The sequence below is a fragment of the Hippopotamus amphibius genome, chromosome 13, assembly GCF_030028045.1.
Source record: "Hippopotamus amphibius kiboko isolate mHipAmp2 chromosome 13, mHipAmp2.hap2, whole genome shotgun sequence".
NCBI classification, from domain to species: Eukaryota; Metazoa; Chordata; class Mammalia; order Artiodactyla; family Hippopotamidae; genus Hippopotamus; species Hippopotamus amphibius.
In genome coordinates, this window is record NC_080198.1 from 5,517,481 (window position 1) to 5,540,707 (window position 23,227).

Genomic DNA, 23,227 nt, shown 5'->3' on the forward strand with positions numbered 1-23,227 from the left:
TCAGATAAAATAGACTTTAAAAACTGTTACAAGAGACAAGAAAGGACACTACATAAAAATTGAGGGATCAATTCAAGAAGAAGAGATAATTATAAATATATATGCACCCAATATAGGAGCACCTCAATACATAAGGCAAATGCTAACAACTATGAAAGAGGAAATTGACAGTAACACAATCATAGTGGGGGACTTTAACACCCCACTTACACCAATGGACAGATCATCCACACAGAAAATAAGGAAACACAAACTTTAAATGACAAATAAATCAGCTGGATTTAATAGATATCTATTGGACATTACATCCAAAACCAGCAGATTACACATTCTTCTGAAATGTACATGGAACATTCTCCAGGATAGATCACATTTTGGGTCATAAATCAAGCCTTGGTAAATTCAAGAAAATTGAAATTGTATCAAGCATCTTTTCTGAACACAATGCTATGAGATTAGAAATCAATTACAGGAAAAAAACTGTAAAAACACAAACACATGGAGGCTAAACAATACGCTACTAAATAACCAACAGATCACTGAAGAAATCAAAGAGGAAATCAAAAAATACCTAGAGACAAATGACAATGAAAACACAATGATCCAAAACCCATGGGATGCAGCAAAGGCAGTTCTAAGAGGGAAGTTTATAGCGATACAATCCTACCTCAAGAAACAAGAAAAATCCCAAATAAACAATCTAACTTTACACCTAGAGAAAGCAGAGAAAGAAGAGCAAACAAAACCCAAAGTGAGAAGATGGAGAGAAATCATAAAGATCAGAGCAGAAATCAATGAAATAGAGACAAAGAAAACAATAGCAAAAATCAATAAAACTAAAAGCTGGTTCTTTGAGAAGATAAATAAAATTGATAAACCTCTAGCAAGACTCATCAAGAAAAAGAGGGAGAGGACTCAAATCAATAAAATTAGAAATGAAACAGGAGAAGTTACAATGGACACCTCAGAAATAAAAAGCACCATAAGAGACTACTACAAGCAACTATATGCCAATAAAATGGACAACCTGGATGAAATGGACAGATTCTTAGAAAAGTATAAGCTTCCAAGACTGAATCAGGAAGACATAGAAAATATGAACAGACCAATCACAAGTCATGAAATTGAAAGTGTGATTAAAAATCTCCCAACAAACCAAAGTCCAGGACCAGATAGCTTCACAGGTGAATTCTATCAAACATTTAGAGAAGAGCTAACACCCATCCTTCTCAAACTCTTCCAAAACATTGCAGAGGAAGGAACACTCCCAAACTCACTTTATGAAGCCACCATCACCCTGATACCAAAACCAGACAAAGATACTACAAAAAAAGAAAACTACAGACCAAGATCACTGATGAATTTAGATGCAAAAATCCTCAACAAAATACTAGCCAACAGAATCCAACAACACATTAAAAGGATCATCCACCATGATCAAGTGGGGTTTATCCCTGGAATGCAAGGATTCTTCAATATACGCAAATCAATCAATGTGATACACCATATTAACAGACTGAAGGATAAAAACCACATGATCACCTCAATAGATGCAGAAAAAGCTTTTGACAAAATTCAACACCCATTGATGATAAAAACTCTCCAGAAGGTGGGCATAGAGGGAACCTACCTCAACATAATAAAGGCCATATATGACAAACCCACAGCAAACATCATTCTCAATGGTGAACAACTGGAAGCATTCCCTCTAAGATCAGGAACAAGACAAGGATGTCCACTCTCACCACTACTATTCAACATAGTTTTGGAAGTCCTTGCCACAGCAATCAGAGAGGAAAAAGAAATAAAAGGAATCCAAGTTGGAAAAGAAGTAAAACTGTCACTGTTCACAGATGACATGATACTATACATAGAAAATTCTAAAGATGCCACCAGAAAACTACTTGAGCTAATCAACGAATTCGGTAAAGTTGCAGGATACAAAATTAACACAGAAATCTCTTGCATTTCTATACACCAACAATAAAAGATCAGAAAGAGAAATGAAGGAAACAATCCCATTCACCATTGCAACAAAAAGAATAAAATACCTAGGAATAAACCTAACCAAGGAGGTAAAAGACCTGTACTCAGAAAACTATAAGACACTTATGAAAGAAATCGAAGAAGACACAAACAGACGGAGGGACATACCATGTTCTTGGATTGGAACAATCAACATTATGAAAATGACTATTTTACCGAAAGCAATTTACAGATTCAATGCAATCCCGATCAAATTGCCAATGGCATTTTTCACAGAACTAGAACAAGAAATTTTACGATTTGTATGGAAACGCACAAGACCCTGAATAGCCAAAGCAATCTTGAGAAGGAAAGACGGAGCTGGTGGAATCAGGCTACCTGACTTCAAGCTATGCTACAAGGCTACAGCGATCAAGACAGTATGGTACTGGCACAGAAACAGAAATATAGATCAATGGAACAGGATAGAAAGCCCAGAGATAAACTATGGTCAACTCATCTATGACAAAGGAGGCAAGGATATACAATGGAGAAAAGGCAGCCTCTTCAATAAGTGGTGCTGGGAAAACTGGACAGCTACATGGAAAAGAATAAAATTAGAACACTTCTAACACCATACACAAAAATAAACTCAAAATGGATAAAAGACCTAAATGTAAGGCCAGTCACTATAAAACTCCTAGAGGAAAACATAGGAAGAACACTCTTTGACGTAAATCACAGCAAGATCTTTTTTGATCCACCCCCTAGAATAATGGAAATAAAAACAAAAATAAATAAGTGGGACCTAATGAAACTTCAAAGCTTCTGCACAGCAAAGGAAACTATAAGCAAGATGAAAAGACAACCCTCAGAATGGGAAAAAATATTTGCAAATGAATCAACAGACAAAGGATTAATCTCCAAAATATATAAACAGTTCATCCAGCTCAATATCAAAAAAACAACCCAATCAAAAAATGGGCAGAAGACCTAAATAGGCATTTCTCCAAAGAAGACATACAGATGGCCAAGAGGCACATGAAAAGCTGCTCAACATCACTAATTATTAGAGAAATGCAAATTAAAACTACAATGAGGTATCACCTCAAACCGGTTAGAATGGGAATCATCAGAAAATCTACACACAGTAAATGCTGGAGAGGGTGTGGAGAAAAAGGAACACTCTTGCATTGCTGGTGGGAATGTAAATTGATACAGCCACTATGGAAAACAGTATGGAGGTTCCTTGCAAAACTGAAAATAGAACTACCATATGACCCAGCAATCCCACTCCTGGGCATATACCCAGAGAACACCATCATTCAAAAAGACACATGCACTCCAATGTTCATGGCAGCACTATTTACAATAGCCAGGACGTGGAAGCAACCTAAATGTCCATCAACAGATGAATGGATAAAGAAGATGTGGTACATACATACAACGGAATATTACTCAGCTGTAAAAACCAATGAAACTGGGACATTTGTAGAGACATGGATGGACCTAGAGACTGTCATACAGAGTGAAGTGACTCAGAAAGAGAAAAACAAGTATCGTATATTAACACATATATGTGGACTACAGAAAAATGGTACAAATCAACCAGTTTGCAAGGCAGAAATAGAGACACAGATGTAGAGAACAAACATGGACACCAAGTGGGGAAAGTAGGGAGGGTTGGGGGGGGGGAACGAATTGGGAGACTGGGATACCAAATTGTACACTCTAAATATATGCAGTTTATTGTAAAAAATAAAAAAATAAAAAGTTAAAAAAAAAAGAACCAGAAGACCCAAAATAAATAAATGAATAAATTAATTAAAAAGAAAAAAAAAAAAAAAGGAAGGAAAGAGCAAGAGATAAACTAGGTGTGGCAAAATGTTTCCAGAGGAATCCAGGGGGAAGGTACTGGGGTATTCATTTTACTTTTCTTTAAACTTTTCTGTATATTTGAGAATTATAAAATAAAAAGTCTTGGAAAAAAATAAAATCCTGTGATAAAGAGGGAAATTAAAAAAATTCAGAGCCAGGTTGGGATTTGGATCTTTCCAACACCTGTTTCAACTTACAACAACAGACACCGGAGCACCCTCCTCTTCCCCTCACCCCTCCATCAGGGGCTGACATTCTGACTTTCTTCTCACAGAAAATCTATAAGGGAGGCACCTGGCCAGTGGGCCCCTTTAGCATCCCACCCCCAACAAAGTATTTACTGGCTCCCGGTGGTGCAACAAAGGATTAAATGAGGCGCTTAGAGACTAAGGCTTTGAAAACTGAGACACAATAAAAATGTAAGAAATCATTGCTGCATCTACACCAAGTTCATTCCTACAAACAACGAGCTCATTGTCACCAACAGAAAATCACCGCTACCACCAGGAGCCAGACAGAGAAAGGAGAGGAGGCAGAAGCACAGAGAGCCCCAACGATCTTCCCTGGGGCTATGTGCTTTCTTTCTTTTCTTCTTTTTAAAATATCTTTATGAAGAAATAATTCACATTACCACACAATTTACCCATTAAACTGTATAATTCATTGGTTTTAGTATATTCAGTGTGCAACCAATATCACAATCCAAGATTAGAACACTTCATCACCTCAAAAAGAAACCTTTATCTGTAAGTAGTCACTCCTCATTTTCCTTCGAAGTCCCCACCCCCACTCCTTGGCAACCACTAACCTGCTGTCTGGATTTTCAAATTTTGGACATTTCATATAAATGAAATACAATAATATGTGGCCTTTTGTGACTGGCTTCCTTCACTTAGCATAACAATTTCAAGGTTCATCCACGATGCAGCATCTTTCCTTTTTATTACCAAATAATATTCCATTATGATTCCAAATGTAATATCTACATTTTATTGATTCATTTACCAGTTGATGGACCTGTGGGTTGGTTCGACCTTTGGCTATTGTGATAAATAATGCTGTTATAAACATTTGTGTACAAGTTTCTGTGTGAATATATGTTTTCATTTCTCTTGTTTATATACCTAGAAGTGGAAGAGCAGAGCCATATGGTAACTGTATTTAATTTTTGAGGAACTGCCAGACTGTTTTCCAAAGTGACTGCACCATGTTACACTCATACCAACCATGTGGGAGGGTTCCAAATTCTCCACATCTCACCAACACTTATTACTGTCATCTTTTTGGCCACAGCCATCTTAGTGGGTGTGCAGCGGTACCTCACAGTGGTTGTGACCTGCATCTCTGACAGCTAACGATGCTGAGCATCTTCTCACGGACTTATTGGACATTTGGGTGTCTTTGAAGATATGGAGATTTAAATGCATTGCTCATTTTTAAATTGGGTTAAATGTCTTTTTATTGTTGAGTTGTAAGAGTTGCCTATATATGCTGGATACCAGCTCCTAATCAGATAAATGAATTGCAAAAACTTTTTCCTCCAATTCTGTTTCTCTTTTTTCCTCTAATTCTGTTTTGCTTTTTTCTCTAATTCTGTAGGCTGTCTTTTCACTGTCTTGGTAGTATCCTTTGAAGCACAAAGTTTTAAATTTTGATGGAGCCCAATTAATCTGTCTTTTTTGTTAGGTGCTTTCCTTTCTAATGCTCACAGTAACTGTGAGGAGTAGAAATTATTGATCCCAGTCTACAAATAAGGAAAATGAAGCTCCATGAAGTAAACACCCCACGCTCTCACACAGGGCCACTGCACATGGTCCTGCCCTCTACAACAACGGGTGAACAGAGCAGTCCTGGCCATTTGCTGGAGCCGGGCTAGGAACTCAGGCCTTCTGACCAGGCCAGGGTTCACACACTCATACACTCTATGAATGTTATAGTGTAATATGGCCAATTTTTAAACAAACTCTTCAGATATTATACATTTGGCATTCTAAGGATGATGCCATTACTTAAAACAAGGGGGTCCTGGCCTCTGTCTTTGGAAGCTGTATGAAAAGGGAGTGAGTGGCGAGTTTGAGAAACGTATTTAGTCACAGTGAGAGGAGACTTGAGTTTAGGAAGAAGCCAAAAGTCCTGGGTATGGAAGTCTGGAGAATGAGATAAGTTATTTGGCCAGATTGCGCCCCTTTGGATTTATGTACACTGATACACACACTAACCAATACAAAGTATGAGAAGTGATTAAAAGGTTCAAAGTACAGGTAGATCTAAGTCTCAAAAGAATGCAACCAGAACTTTTTCTAGCAACAGCAGCCGGATATGAAAGACACCAGAGAATATCTGTATCATGTATAAGAAGGAATCACTTTGGTACACTTGAAAACATTTTGATACAAAAATTGGCCATTTTTTTACTTCTTGGTCATACCAGATATAGTGAATCAAAATCACTAAATTACTAGAGCAAAAAAGGATTTCACATTTGGTTCAACCTCCTTATTTTAAGAAGGGAAACTGATGCACAAAATGCTGACTCCAGTACTCGTGAGAACACTAGCAGAATAAGGACTAAAATTTAAGGAGGATGCAGTTTCCATGTTCTAGTTCTTCATATTATCTGTTTGAACGCTTAATATTAGCTGTTTGGCATTTACGGTTCTTCCCCTCTCCCTCCCATAGCCCTCCAACGGACTGTGCCATCCAAGACGTCTCTCCGGAAGAGTGGGGAACCCTGCCCAGGCTTCACTGTCCATCCGGCTGCATCTTTCCCTCCTACCAACTTATCTAAACATCTCACATCTATGTAGATAGCTCTGACAGCAAATAAAAGGGACTCGCTTTATAAAGTGAGCTCTGAAGGGATACTGCCAGGCCTTATTTCAAAAGCCAGGCTGTAGTTTCCAATCTAAGAATTAAATGGCTTTCTGCCTGCTGTTTCTGCCTTTCTCCCCTCACTTAGGAAAGAAGGCGAAGCTGTGTCTTGAGGGATGGCTTCACAAGGAAAAATCAAGGCAGGATACAGCCGTGGGATGGGCCAGGGCAGGTTGGCAGTGGGCTAGCAGAAGGCTTGGGAAAAGAGAAGTGGATTCACGAGCAGGCGAGGTCAGCCCCCAGAGTGATTTCTCTCCATTGGAAGCAGGTTTAAGTGCTGACACGGGGGTTTCCCACAGCTTCTACTGGCCTCCGAAGGCGTATTTGTCATCGGAGGCTCTTGATGAAGCTGTACGTAAATATCTGACTGTTGTTAAATACAAAACAAAACAACACAAAAATATTCCACAGGAACCAAATCAAAACCAGCTGCGACGGGGAGAGGCCAAAAACTCGGTGTAAGTGCAAAAGGCCCGGCAGAAACACTTGTTAATTGTGCTATTTACTTTGCTGAATAGTAAATTGTCATGCCAATGAAGTCATATCACATGACTATAATGTTTTTCATATGACTTTCCTGCTATGAGAGAAATGGGCATTTTATTGTCTAGAATTCTGAATTCTGTAGTGGATGAGTAGAATCTGAGTTTTAATTCAAACATCAACCCATCGGCCTGGCCCTGTTCATTTCTAGTCTGCTTATGATTTTACATCCTATGTTATAGCTGGTGTGCTAAACCTACTTTTTCAATAATCATTCATTAACCCCCAATTTTGCAGAAAGAAAGCTCTGCTTAGCAAAAACAATTCTTTTAAGGGAATGCTGTAACTGCAATCCTAAAAACATAACTATGATACAACATCGAATATTTATAATATAGTCAAGGAGAGAAAACATAGCCTAAAATTAATGTTGGAATCATGAAACTTGCAAAGCTTCAAGAATGAGAATGAAATATTTCAGGAAAGTTGGGTTCTGGAATTTTGGAATTTGAGTATCTCAAGGATATACCAACATAGCTTGTTTCATTAACTCTTATATTCAGTGTTTTCTCTCCAGTTAGAATTTGAAAATTATTTGGCATTTCTCACAGCACAATGTTGAACTCAGTTGGAACTAAATCAGTACATGTGAACTGATACTTGATGAAAAATAACCGTAAGAAGATAAGTCATGGCACAGTTTATGAAAAGACGGCTAAGTCATTCACATGTTTGATTTAGACTGAGCCTTTCTTCAACAAATTCAGCAATTTAGAGAGTATTTGGTGAGCACGTCAACAGCTTCGTGACTTGGATATCTTGTGTTTCCTCAACTTTAATGAGATTTCCTTTGGTTCCAGCTGGGAAAAACAGCCATCTAGGAGCCATATGGAACTGGGGTCAATTTCCAAATATCCAAACTCATTCTCAATAAGGGTCTTGAAAATAAAGATCAGAACTCCATGCAAAATTCCCTATTCAGAGAGCAACATCTTAAGAGGGTAAAAAGCTGAGTGGGACCTTTTAATACCTCATGAGCAGAACGTACCTACAATTTGGCAGCTAGCTGGGCTACAAAGAATACATATCTCTGTCCAAGACCCCTTCCTTATGAAATGTTACATTACCAAAAACATTTATGAGGTGGGTATTTAAACTTTTTAATCTACAACTTGAGATAAAATTAATCTACCACATATATTTCTCATTTAAGTATTTTTATTGCATCCTAGCTCTATAGCTTCTCCTCATTGCACTAAATGAAACAAGATAATTTTATCTGCTAAATTCATCTACCAGTTCTGTTCTTTTTCTCCTAGTTCTAACTCCATCCTATCTCTAGTACAAGCTCATCATCTTCACTCATTTATTCCACTACCTCAAAATCCTCACACCCCAAGACAAACACCATGCTAAGCTATAGACATCAGACACAAAGGTCATACAGTGTTTGGTTCCATTTATGTGACGTGTCCAGAATAGGCAAATCCATCAAGACAGACGGGAGATTAGTGGTTACCAGGACTCTAAGGGGGAGGTGGGAATGAGTAGTGATGGCTCAATGGGCACAGAGTTCCTTTTTGTAAGGATGAAAATGTACTAAACTTAGCAGTAATAGTAGCAAAACAACTCTGAATGTACTAGAAGCCACTGAATTGTACACTCTAAAGGCGTGGATTTCATAGTATGTGAGTTATAAGTCAATAAACCTGATATTAAAAAGTACATCATCTGATCTCAGGTAACTCCAACCAAATGCTCACGATGTGAGTAACACACTAAGGACTCTGGCCTCTGAGACTTTTATCCCTAGGATGCCCTGGCCCTCCTCTCCTGTCAACTCCTTCTCTATGCTTTCCCTGCCCAGATCCAACTCTTATTTTTAGAGAGTACCTGCTCATCCTTTAGAACTAACTGGAATATTTGGTCCCTTCCCTGGGAAGCTTTCCTTGACATCCCTGCTCCCCCATGCAGGAGTAACTGCTCTCTCAGCACCTAATATAAAATGACTAAAACATTTTTGATGATGCTAGAGTTCACTGCTTATGTCTCTGCTTCGCACACTAGACTGTGAGCTCATCCCATTAACTTCTGTATTCAGTCACTAGCACAGTGCCTTGCTACCAACTTTTCAAAAGATGTTCAGTAAAGTTTTTTTTTTAAATCAGTATTTGTACAAATACATAGTTTATAAACAATGTATAAAATGATACTGTCACATGTAATTATCTGGTTAAATCTTTTGCAATTCCAATGTTGGTGGATGAAGCCAGTTAGCCCAAGATAAGAATTAATTGGGCATTCTTGATTGCATTGCTAAAATAAGTAAGTTGGGACTTTTCTATACGGAATGCAGAATTCTGTATTTTTATTACTGAACATCTATAAATGCACTAGGAATCAACTATGCAAATCAAAACACTACCTTTACACAGGCATGTGTATATTTTTGATATTCATGTTTATTCACACACATTTTTTACAGTAGAGTAAAATAATATAGGCACGACAATGAAACGTGTTGCTATGAGGTCTGCTGGTGAGCATTATCTTTTAAAAACATAGTCCTATTTAGAGCTTTTTAAGAATGACCCTGGGACTTCCCTGGTGGTGCAGTGATAAAGAATCCGCCTGCCAATGCAGGGGACATGGGTTTGATCCCTGGTCTGGGAAGATCCCACATGCTGCTGAGCAACTAAGCCTGTGCGCCACAACTACTGAGCTCATGTGCTCCAACTACTGAAGCCCGTGTGCCTAAAGCCTGTGCTCTGCGACAAGAGAAGCCACCACAAGAGAAGCCACCACAAGAGAAGCCCACGTACCATAACGAAGAGTAGCCCCTGCTCGCCACAACTAGAGAAAGCCCTTGTGAAGCAACAAAGACCCAATGCAGCCAAAACCAAATGAAAACAAATAAATAACAACTAAAAACTTGGCCAATTAAAAACAATTCTTTAAAAAAAAGAAAAAGAATAATCCTCCCCTAATATGCCGCTTCAAATTCCAATACCAATAAGGGTCCTCAACAGAGCATTGTCACCTAAGGAATATCTTTGGGCAAGAAACTAACGGGAGTGTTTGTCTCCAGGAAGGGAACTGGGTGGTCAGGGACAGGTGTAGAAGGAAGGTTTCCTTTCCACGCAGAATATTTTTATGCCTCTAAAACTTTGTATCAAGTGCCTTGTTCATCTATAAAATTTGCTTCTTGGCTCCAGCTAACCATCACTATTAAGGAATGCAGACCTGGAGTTGCCAGATCTGATTTTTTGAAGAAGTTGGAAATGGGAAAATTCACATTTTTATGTAAAACTCATAATTTTTAAATGTTGGCTTTATTCAGAATTTAGCACATAGGGCAGGCCAAACAAAACACACCTGTAAGCCATATCTGGCTCACAGGCTAACCAGCGTACCATCTCTAACCTAACATTTGATGTGTGGCTTACGATTCCAAAACTATAAATGTAATTTAATGGAGGAAAACTTCAAAAAGAAAAGCTCAGACTTATAGATGAAATCATACCCCCTCCCGCCCTACCATCTAGCTGCTATTGCTCTCTTAAACTTCCCCTTCTCCTTCTGGGTCTTTGAAAAGGCTAGTAATGTCTGACCAACTAAGACGCAAAACAAGCCAGGTGTAATCAAGGAATCTGTCCATTATCCTAAGATCTGCTCTGTTTTAAAGAGTGAAATATGCGGTCAATTTCAAGTTGCGATTCTTCTAGGCCACTAAAGAGCAGTATGTGATTTCCAGCTAGGTGGAAAAATTCCCCCAGCCAACTAGTCAAGCGACCTTGTGGTTGAAAAGACCTGTAAGTTATTTTCCTCTCACCATCAGCGCTGCTGAAAATACAAAATGTCAGTCACAACCAACATAATATTCAAACCTCGTCTGGGAAGCCAGTCACAGCTCAGAGGAAAATCTCAAAGTCTTTTAAAGTCCTGCGGAGATGCCATTCATCTCTTGAAAATGAAGCTAAGGGACTCTATGTGGGTCTAACTATTGGTCATAAGTGGAAGACTGCATCTGCTGAATGCCCAGAGGGCACCGAAGCAAGTCAAAGAAGTATCAGTTTCAGCTCTAAGTCTAGTCCTAGAGGAGCACTACCGTGCCTCTCTGGGTGGCCGGAACTCTTACTCTGCTCTGCTGCAAGCCTCACAAGGTCTCATTCTGCTATTTCTACATGGTTCTCCTATACTCAGTGCTGCTCCCAGTCTTCCAAACAGCAGCCTTTTCACCACCAGCGGGTGCAGTACTGGGCTTGACCATCACTCACTGACCACTGGGGCCTCCCTCAATGTTGAGGGTACACAACCCCAGGTGGTCATCAGTGAACAGGACTATGGGACTGATGGCAGCTGTGCAAGTGTTCCACTCCCATAGGACACAGGCACTCAAGGTTTTCCTTATGCAGCTTGCGGAAATGCTATGACACGTCACATTTTTTCCTAACACCTTCTTTACCCAGGTAACAGAGGCGGGGGGGGGGGGGGGGGGGGGAGGGGAGGGAATGGTAGGGGGAGAGATTGATTTAATCTCATTTAATCTCATTCATCCATTTTGAGGAACTGTTTTGCTAAGTGACCCTGCAATGCCACACTTACACAGCATACCCTTTTCTAAGAACAGTGAGCATTTGGAAAAGCAAAACGATAATCTATTTTGTAATCCCATTCTTAAAAAAAACAAGAAAAAACGAAAAACAAAAAAAGCCCACAATTGCATCCTCCCAGGAAATTATGATTTGCAAAGTATTCTAAATGACAAGCAAAACAAAACTCTTAGGTTGTAACTAAGGAAGCCATTTCATGGTGAGGTGCAGTGGCCTAAGAAAGTGGATTTCATTGTGAAATAAAGGCCAGGCATGTTCTCTGTGCACACGGCCAGGGGCCAGTGTCTTCCCTGACTCGCATTTTGATGTATGGACGTCACAGCCAACTCTCCCATGGCCACAGGCATGCTGTTCTTTAGTAAGGACCAGAGGTGCTTGGAAATCAATAACCTGTACTTGCTTTATCAGCAATTTTGTGCATTTGGCACCTACCAGACAATAACCTGCACACAGCAGCATCCAGCAACTGTAGAAGGTTCATTTTCTGATAACCAGCAGACTTAGTGATTTTGTTCATTAACTCTTTCCTTCCTTTTCCATCAATGTCAGTATCAAAGAGGTTTCAAACACATCAGTCTTCTGAACAAAATGCTTGTTTTAGTCTTACCTCAGCAGCCTGGGTCTCTTGATGCAGCAATGTAAGACCAGTCAAGTCCTCTAAGAAGGAATGTGAAGAATTAAACACCTTCGCCAGGAAATGAAATCCTTCTCGTTCATAGCGATCAAGAACCTGTAAGATATTTATACATATGTATGTTTTAAGGGGGGCTGTAGGTTTTGAATGCATATTAAGAGATTTTCACTTCTAATAATCACCTGTCCAAAATGGAACTAAAACTAGAATTAAAAATTAAATACGGGAAAAATCAATTTAGTAAGCAAAAAACTGTGAGGGCTTAGGATTTATTATTTTCTTTCTTAGAAAGAATTACAATATCTTCTAATTCAGATGACAGTATTTCTCAAAGAAAGTAAGTTACATGCAAATTCACTAAACATTCTAGAAGAGTTGAGGTTTCTGATTCTAAAGTTCACTTTTTAGGAGAAAAATAATAGGTAAGAGAAGAGCCAAGAAAAAAATTTTTTAAGGATAAAGGGAAAGGGAGGGACAAAAGGGTGGGAACTGTGACCTACCAGCTAGTCAAATGCATTAAAAAATTTTTTTTAATGTAAAAATGAATTTCACCAGGCATATCACAAAAGAAGTTAGCCAAATTGTCAATAAACATATGAAAAGTCACTCAACATTACAAGTGATCAGGGAAACGACAACTAAAACCACAGTGAACTACTACTTTATACCCACCAGAATGGCTAAAATGAAAACGACAGAAAATTCCAAGTACTGGCAAGGATGTGGAACAACCAGTATTCTCATGGGAAGGCAACATGAGATAACTGCTTTAGAGGCTTAACATTTATATGCTCTGTGATCAAGAAACTCTGCGCCTAGATATATACCCAACAGAAAATGTGTACCTACGTGCATCAGAAGACCTGAACAAAAGTATCCACAGCAGCACTACTCATGATCATAGCTCCAAACTAGTACCTACTCAAGTGTCCATCAGCAGTAGAGTGAATGAACAAACTGTGGTTTATTCACCCAATGGAATGACATACAGAAATGAAAACAAATGACAACTACATGCAACAATATAGATAACTCTCACAAACATAATGTTAAACAAAAGCAGGGAGAAGGAGAGTGTACTACAGGGTTACAATGATATTATGTGTAAAAAAAAAAAAAAATCAATCTGTGGTGTAAGAAGTCAGCAGAGTGGTCATCCAAGAAAAGATTGTAACTGGAACAGGGCACAGGGGAGGTTCTGAGGTGCTGGTAACATTCGTTCCTTTATCTGGGTTCTGGTTACAAAGGTATGCTTTGTGAAAAACTATCAATCACATTTTCACATATATGTTGTCCTTTAACAAAAAGATCAAAAGAGAAGAGACCAGTAGTCTTGAGGAGAACAGAAGAACATACAACTACTTAAAAGCAAACAAACAAACAAAATGATTGTCATGTTTAGGAATTCAATGGTCCCAGGAACTATGAACTGCAGAAAGTAAATAGTGAACCAGAATGCCTTCAAAAATTCTCTCAAAACTCAGAGTAAATAGAGATGAATATTTCAAAAAGGTAGCAGACATTGAAGATAAATCCAAGAAATCAACACACAAACAGAAAGGTTGGAGAAGCAATAACACAAGATATAGAAAAAAGAATTAAAAAAATTTTTTCTCCATTCAGAAATGAAATGTATAAACCCTTTAATCCAGCAATTGCACTTCAAAGACTTTTCAAAGACTTTTTGTTGTAGTTGAGGCTTGGGGAATTGTGATTTCCCCCTTTTTTCCCCCAATATTCTTCAATATTCAATAATCTTTTAGTTTACAAAGTGAACATTTTAAAGAAAACCTGATAATGAGAATGTTGACTCTTGAGCAGCATGCCTGCTTATACCCTACTTGCATGGTCACAAAGACTGATTTGTATGGACACTCACTGCAACACTGTTTGCAGCAATAAAAGATTAGGAATAACTACCCGTTTAAATTGTGGTATATTTACAATAAAGAACATAATCAGGATCCATTAAAAGAATGAGCCAATTCTATAGTACTGATATAAACTGATTTCCAAGACAGAGATATATTAAAAAGCAATGTCCAGACCATGTGTCTAGTATTAATGTTCCCACTGTTGGTGGGGCTATAAATTGATACAGCCACTGTGGACAACAGTATGGAGGTTCCTTAAAAAAGTAAAAATAGGACTACCATATGACCCAGCAATACCATCACTGGGCATATACCCTGAGAAAAGTATAATTCAAAGAGACTCATGTACCCCAGTGTTCATTGCAGCACTGTTTACAATAGCCAGGATATGGAAACAACCTAAATGTCCATCAACAGATAAATGGGTAAAGAAGATGTGGCACATATATATAATGGAATATTACTCAGCCATAAAAAGAAATGAAATTGGGTCACTTGTAGAGCCGTGAATAGACCTAGAGTCTGTCATATAGAGTGAAGTCAGAAAGAGAAAAACAAATATCGTATATTAACGCATATATGTGGAATCTAGAAAAATGGTACACATGAACCTATTTGCAGGGCAGGAATGGTATGTGTGGACACAGTGAGGGAAGGGTAGGGTGGGATGAACTGGGAGATTAGGTTTGACATAAATATACTACCATGTGTAAAATAGATAGCTAGTGGGAACCTGCTGTAGAGCACAGGGAGCTCAGCTTAGTGCACTGTGATGACTTAGATGGGTGGGATGGTGGGGGGTGAGGGAGGTCCAAAAGGGAGGGGACATATGTATACATGCAGCTGATTCACTTCACTGTACAGCAGAAACTAACATAACATTCTAAAGCAATTATACTCCAATAAAAAAATAAAATAATGGAGGAGGAGAGAGGAGGAAAAGGAAAATGCACACATGCATAGGCTTGTTTTTGCATATATCATCTCTGGAAGAATACACACACACCCTTGACATCAAGTAATTGCCTCTGTATATTCTTTTACACTACTTGAATTTTTAAAACCGTGTGCACATATTAGTTATTCAAATAATATTAAAATCGCAATGTAGTTTTTATTTTTTTCTTCAGTGCTGGAGAAAGGTCTCAGGAGAAGAGGAAGAAGAACTTTAAAGTCCTGATGAAGAAGCTGGAGCTAGAAAGGAGGGGCGGTTCTACCCAGGGGAACAGGAAATATGTAGGTAGGGACCAGCAAAGTGGCTGGAACGTTAAGTTAGGCGAGTAGGGCACTGGGGGCTGAGGAGCTCTTGGGTCTGCACAGCAGGCAGCAAGGTCGTCTGCTGCCACAGAAGGGGATGGGGTGGGCCATGGAGCTTAAGCAGGGTGGTGACGGTCTGGGACAGCTGGGTGGCGAATGTAAGAAGGGCAGCTGATCAGCAGCTCATGATGAGTACTGAACTGTCAAAAGCCCCTGCTCAGAACAGAAAATATAAGTTTTGGGAAAAAGCTAGTTAAGGACCCATCAAAGTTTGGGGACAGGCCAGAAAGGGTCAAAGAACTTGAGGGGCTAGTGAGTAGCGATGAAGGGAGCCGAGGCTGGTGAGGAAAGACCTGCAGGTTGGAAGGACAGAGAGACGGAACCGTGGAGAGCTGGAGCAACAGGGGGTGACTGTTACTCCTCGAGACATGAACGAAGTACAGTCTTTGGCTGATTAGCCACAGTGAATTAATCTGACAACCCAATGCCTGGATAAAAAGGCACTTAATAACTGAATTCCTCAGTAATTATGAGATTCCTTACAAACTAGAATGTTATCTCAGGGAAAATGTGCATAGAAATTAAGCCATCTTTTTTAAAATGCTAAATGCTATGTGTTTAATGGTCACTTTTTTTTTTAAAGAGGCACGATATTAATATTGCTGTTTTCATTTTTTTAATTTATTTTTTTAACTGACGTATAATTCATTTACACTGTTGTGTTAGTTTCAGGTGTACAGCAAAGTTATACATATATTCATTCTTTTTCAGATTCTTTACCCATATAGGTTATTATAGAATATTGAGTAGAGTTCCCTGTGCTATATGGTAGGTCCTTATTAGTTATTCTATTTTATATATAGTAGAGTGTAGATCTTAATTCCAAACCCCTAATTTATCCCTCCTCCCCCTTTCCCCTTTGGTAACCATAAGCTTGTTTTCTCTGTCTGTGGGTCTGTTTTGTAAATAAGTTCATTTGTATCATATTTTTTTAGATTTCACATGTAAGTGATATCATATGATATTTGTCTTTCTCTTTCTGTCTTACTTCACGTAGTATGATAATCTCTAGGTCCATCCAGTGATCACTTACTTCTGGGTGAACTATTAAACTCATTAAACAGCTACTTTGTGCCAGGTTTCCATTCCAATAAGGTAAAAAAAAAAAAAAAGACACGGGAGTGAAAAATGGACAAAAACTTTGGAAGAAAAGTTGGAGTAACTCCAGAGATGACACTCTGTTGGACCTTAATTATACTTTGAGATTTCCAGCCTATGTTTCCACAGATAATTCTGTAGTGCTACAAATCTGGACAGTGGAAAAACTAATGGCAAGGGCAGAATGAGTGAAGGCCTCCCCACCATCAGGATGTACAGAAAGTTTAATGCTAAAACATTATTAATAGCTCTGGCTTGAAAAATATGTGGAAAAACTTAATCCTCTGGGGCATATTTAATCATGCAAGAGTTTTCCAGTATTCCCTTTATGTGCTGGGAAGTTAATCTGTATTACGAGTGTAAGCAGCTTATAAAACGTAGGAGGATTTTTTTTTTCCTTTACAAACAGCTTAACCTTCTTAAAGGGGAAAAATGTGTTTTAAATTATCAAAAAAAAAAAAAAGATACTATCACAATGAATTTGAGCACTGCAACAACCTGTCATAAAACATAAAACATATAACACCTCTTAAGTAAATTATATAATATATGGTCTTGTACACATTACATTTTGGAAGGTTGTAAGTATTTTAAAAGTACTAGGAGAGTCTGCTAAGTACAGAAATAATAATGACTCTTTAGTATAAAGACACAGATCCTTTCCTGATGGACACAATTTTCCTTACTTAACTATTTTCTAAGGCTAGGTTATCTTTTTTTTTTTTTTCTCTCTCTCTTTTTTTTTTAAGGCTACATTATTTTTATTCATGACATATATACCACTGTGTCCCCCTGGACAAAGACGGCAGAATCTCTTCTTAAAACCATTTTAGGAGTATCACTTCTCTTGCTGAGACTCTTTAGTGGCTACTAGATCAAAACCATACTCTCCAGCTAGGCATTTAAGTCCCTCCAGAATCCTCCAGTGTTGGATGGCTCTCTACCGAATGCCTTTCATAGAGTCTAAGATCTCCCGACTACACCAATGCAATGACTTTCATTTCATGAGAAGCAGAATTGGATTCACAGTTTGCAACTGCTGTTATTCTTAAACAAGGACACAAGGAACTGTGTGCCCTACCTAAAAAAAAAAAAAAAAAAAAAAAAAAGCTAATATATTTTCAAAAGGAGAAGGAAACAGTGTCTGCAAAACTGTTAAAGTCCTTGCTGTTTAGAAATTGCACTTATTTGCTCTTGATGATTTAAAAAAAATACATGAGTCATGATTTCTAAAAAAAACTTAGGAAAAGCTTGCCCAATATTCCGGATAGGGTTATAAAGAGTAGAAGCCACCAGGACCCTTAGTTTCCATCCTATGAGAATCCACAAAAGAGTTAAAACACTCCCTTCCGAGGGACAGTCACCCAGTTGTCTGCAGAGACTTTACTTCAGGTTGAGGGAAAACCCTTTGTTTTCCAGTACTTTTGCTGAAGGGGCCATTCCAGGATAGAGAAGCCCTCACTTTGGATAATGAGCTGGAAGCATTGCTAGTAACACCAGGAAGCCCCTTGATCAGTTTCTGTCTCTTGTTGCCGTGAGATTTCTCTCATCGTCATAAAAAAGAATCAAAGAAGAGGAAAAAAGCTCTAATATCAGCAGCCCTTACAACACAACTGTCCCACCTTCACTACTCCCAGCTCCTCCCTGGGACCATCACCTTGGAAAAGTGTCAGCTCCCTTCTCATTACCTCTTGGTACTGCCCTACCTAGAATGGTCTCTTGTCTTTCCCATCAAATGAGGCCTTGTACTTCCATTAAAGTTCAGCTCAAGTATCAATTGCAAGAAGTCTTCCTTGATTAATTCCACTCCCTATGATCTTGTTTCCCTTGTGTACTCTCTGACCCCACTCTCCATGGCACACTGAGTTGCCAGAGGGACTGAAGGAAACACTCGGCCTCACTGTCCCTGGTCATCAGGAGTTGATGGCATTTTCACATATCAACCAGGTGTTCAGTAACTTTGTTTCTATTTCTATATACATCAGTGATAACAAGCAGATAATGGATGAGAAAACAGCTTCATATGGAAACATGTAGCTATCATCCTAACTAAATCAGTTGCTGTTAACCTGCTCTATTTAGACAGAAGCAGGATTTATAGGGTCAAACTTTAAAAAAGGAGGACAGCTCTGAGTTCAAGATATATAATAGTAGGAGCAATACAGGGGTGAGGGAGTGGGAGGTACAAACTATTGGGTATAAGACAGATTACGAGGACGTGTTGTACGACACGGGGAATAGAGCCAATATTTTGCAATAACTGTAAATGGAGTGTAACCTTCAAAAACCGTATAAAATTTTTCTAAAAGTGAGTCTGAAAAGATATTAAATGAGATTTTAAGGTTAATTAGTTCTTTCCTGTAAATTGATCTAATTTCAAAATATAAATAAAAATAAGATCAACGTTAAAAAAACATAGTAGTATGGCAAAAACTATAGCATTAATCAGGATAATTACTGGCATGTCAAAAATATAGAACAGAGAAGTTTCATGTTCCTTCCCTAAAGTCACTGTATAGTGTACATTTTTAGAGGATATGGGAGATTTTAAATCAAAACATCGAATAGCTTTCAAATTGAGATAACTGACAGTGGAATAAAAGTTCCAACACTTTAGTATTTTAACTGAACTTCTTATGTTGCAACACACAACTGTACTTGTCTTTAGTAAAGACAAGCCAAATAATGTTACATCTTGGTATCTTCAGGTACTAAAATCAGACATCTGCTGAGGTTAACTGAGTAGAAGGAAAGAAACTGAAAATTGGCGGTCAACATGCAACAGGCAGCGATGTGACAACACTGGGCAAAACACTTCATCTTTCTGAGTCTGCTCATCTCTGCAATGGGGATCCAACTTCATGCCTATCTTCCCACTTAGATAAAAAAAAGTTATGACTGCAATCACTGACAAAGAATGGTTTACAAAGGGCAATAGAAATGCTATTTATTTATTACCTTTATTGCATTTATTACTCAAAATACAATTACTATCACTGAATAGGGCTTGATAAGTACAGAAAATACACAACAAAATGACACATAGTGACATCAATGAATATGGTGGAGTAAGGAACTCTGAAAATGCTCTCCTCCATAAAAGAAAAGAGAACACTGACAAAATCTGATGAGTATGTATTTAAGAAAGGCAGCTGAATCGTGGTAAAAACCATGAGGTTTGTGGCATTTTAACTTGCCCCATTCCCATCCCTTTCCCCTTCCAGCTTGACTGTAGCCTTGAAAACCAACACGCTATCACAGTGAAAACCAGCCTGGCAGCCACTGGAGGAGGCAATCTGGAGTTCTGAGGGAGCTCTGACCCCATCTTCAGAAAACTGTCACCTGTTTGGAAGGAAGACCCCACTTGCTTGTTGTCTGTATTCGACCTGACTCAGAACTCACCCTGTGTGAAAGCTTTGTCCTGGGACCAGCTGCGGCACAGTATCAGGAGCAATTACTTAATACTGTGATCTCCTGAGGTGGCAAATAACAGGTGAAGCAACAATAAGCCGACCAAAAAGCTTAAAGGAAAATCTGGGGGGATTCCATAATCTTAGGAACGTAGAAGACCATGCACAGGCACAGGGCTACGTACATGCCTGATGTCATGCACATGCTCAGGAAGGATCTGAGGAGGCCCTAAGCTCTCACCTCTAGCTGATTGTGGGGATCTGTGCAAGTAGGAGATGAAGAGTAAGGCAGAGTTCTTAACTGCCCAGCTGAGCAATGAAGGCATGCCCCAATATGCACATAGAGCGCCACCCCCCCCCCCCCCCAGCAAAGTCTGGGGGACTTACTGGTTCCATGCATTTAAGGAAATCCGTCCCATTGTCAGATGACCACTAAGCTAACAGAGCAGAAACTTCATGGCCACACAGGACAAAGAATACAGACTTCAATTAGTTTAGAGAAGTCACTAAATAACAAACAACAGGAACATCAAGGAATGACAACAAACCAGAGTGGGGGGAGGGGGGGAGAATCTGATTCCCAGAATTACTGCACTATTGAAAATGTCCAGTTCTCAACAAAAAAAATTACCAGCTCTGCAAAGAAACAGGAAGGTAAGTCCCACAAACAAAACAAAACCAAAATCAGTCTACAGAAATTGTCCCTGAGGAACCCACTAGACGAAGACTTTGAAACATGAACAAGCAACTAAAAGAAAATATGAGAATGATACGTCACCAAAATACAGAATATCAATAAAGAGAAATGCTAAAAAAAGAACCCAAGAGACATTCTTGAGTTAAAAAGTACAACTGAAAAATTCATGAGAGAGACTCAACAGTAGATTTGGGCAGGGTGAAGAATTATTGAACATGAAGATAGGTCAATTGAGATTATCTAGTCTGAAGAACAGAAAGAAAAAAGAATGAAGGAAAATGAATACAGCCTCAGATACCCATCAAGCATACCAACATATGCATAATGGGAGTTTCAGAAGACAGGAGAGACAGAAAGGGGCAGAAAGAATACTTGAGGAAATAATGAAAGAAAACTCTCCAAACTTGATGAAAAACATTAATCTACACATCCAAGAAGCTCAACTGCAAGTAGAATAAACTGAAAGAGATCCACACCTACATACAACATAATCAAACTGCAAGACGACAAAGGGAAAATCTTATAAAAGCACAAGAGAGAAACAGCCTATCATGTAAAGGGAACCATTAACAGCCAATTTCTTATCAGAAACCATAGGGGCCAAAAGTAGTGAAGTTAAATACTCAAAGTGGTGAAAGAATAAGACTCTTAACCAAGAATTCCATGTCCAGCAAAACTAACCTTCACAAACAAAGGAGAAATTAACACATTCCAAGATAAACAGAAAACACAATACATCACTAGCAAATCTGCCCTGTCAGAAACACTAAAGGGAGTTCTTCAGGCTGAAATGAAAGGATACTATGCAGTAACTCAAATCCACATGAAGAAAAGAGCATAGGTAAAGCTAACTACATAGATAAATACAAAAGACTAAATATATTTCTGTTGTAAATTTTTTTCTCCTATGTGATTTAAAATACAAATGCATTAAGTAATAACTGTAAATCTGTGTTGTCAAATAATATATAAAGATGTACTTTGTGTGACAGTAAGCACAAAAGAAGAGAAAAATCTATACAGGAGCAAAGTTCTTGTATACTAATGAAATAAAGTTGATGATAAACCAAACTACATTGTTTTAAATTCATATTTTAATTGTGATTCCCAGGGCAGCCACTGAAAAATAACTAAAAAATATATTATAAAAGAGGGGGGCGTCAAGGAAGGGAGGGAATATGGGGATATGTGTATAAAAACAGTTGATTGAACCTGGTGTACCCCCCAAAAAATAAAATAAAATAATAAAAAAAAAAAAAAGAAAAGAAAATACAGGGGCTTCCCTGATGGCGCCGTGGTTAAGAATCCACCTGCCAATGCAGGGGACATGGGTTCGATCCCTGGCCCAGGAAGATTCCACATGCTGCAGAGCAACTAAGTCCATGCACCACAACTACTGAGCCTGTGCTCTAGAGCCCGTAAGCCACAACTACTGAGCCCATGCACCACAACTACTGAAGCCCGTGTGCCTAGAGCCCATGTTTTGCAACAAGAGAAGCCACTGCAATAAGCCTGCACACCACAATGAAGAGTAGGCCCCCGTTCTCCACAATGGAGAGTAGCCCCCACTCTCTGCAACTGCAGAAAGCCCGCACACAGCAACAAAGACCCAATGCAGCCAATAAATTAAAAATAAATAAAATTATTAAAAAAAGGAAATACAAGGGAATTAAAATGGTGTTTTAGAAAATATCTATTTAACACAAAAGCTGGTAATAGAGAAATACAGAAAGAAAAAAGACATGACACATAGAAAACAAATAGCAACATTGTAAATATAAATCCTATCTTATCAGTAATTACATTAAATGTAAATGAATTAAAGACTCCAAGTAAAAGGCAGACATAGCAAAATGCATAAAAAAGCAGGACCCAACTATATGCTGTCTACTTGAGATTCATTTTAGATTCAAAGAGATAAATAAATTGATAGTAAAAAAAAAAAAGGAAAAGGAAAAGATATCCCATGCACTTTCAATTATGTAAGATGAGTAAGTTCTAGAGAATTAATGTACAGCATGGTGATGACAGTTAACAATAATATATTGTATACTTGAGACGTGCTAATAGGACACATCTGAAATTAAACTTGTTGCCCCCCCCACACACACACATTCACAATGGTAACTACTGGTTTTGAAGGTGATGGATATGTGAATTAGCTTGACTGGTGATCATTTCACAATATATATACATCAAAACATTAATCTGTATCCCTTAAATATAATTTTTATATATCAATAATATCTCAATAAAGTTGTTTTTGTTTTTTTGACCATGCAGCATGGCTTGCAGGATCTTAGTTCCCCAACCAGGGATCGAACCCAGCCCAGCAGTGAAAGCACCAAGTGCTAACTACTGGACCACCAGAGAATTCCCTAAAGTTG

The 23,227-nt window shown here is 38.5% G+C and overlaps 1 protein-coding gene across 10 annotated transcripts in view; it reads right to left on the minus strand.

The window, feature by feature from the left end:
- ATG7 (autophagy related 7) overlaps nt 1-23,227 on the minus strand; it is a 330,637-nt gene that overhangs the window by 103,546 nt on the left and 203,864 nt on the right. For all 10 annotated transcript variants that reach the window (XM_057705407.1, XM_057705404.1, XM_057705399.1 and 7 more), the window contains one exon: nt 12,418-12,540. In XM_057705407.1, coding sequence (XP_057561390.1) covers nt 12,418-12,540 — 123 coding nt within the window. The remainder of the gene's footprint in view (nt 1-12,417; nt 12,541-23,227) is intronic.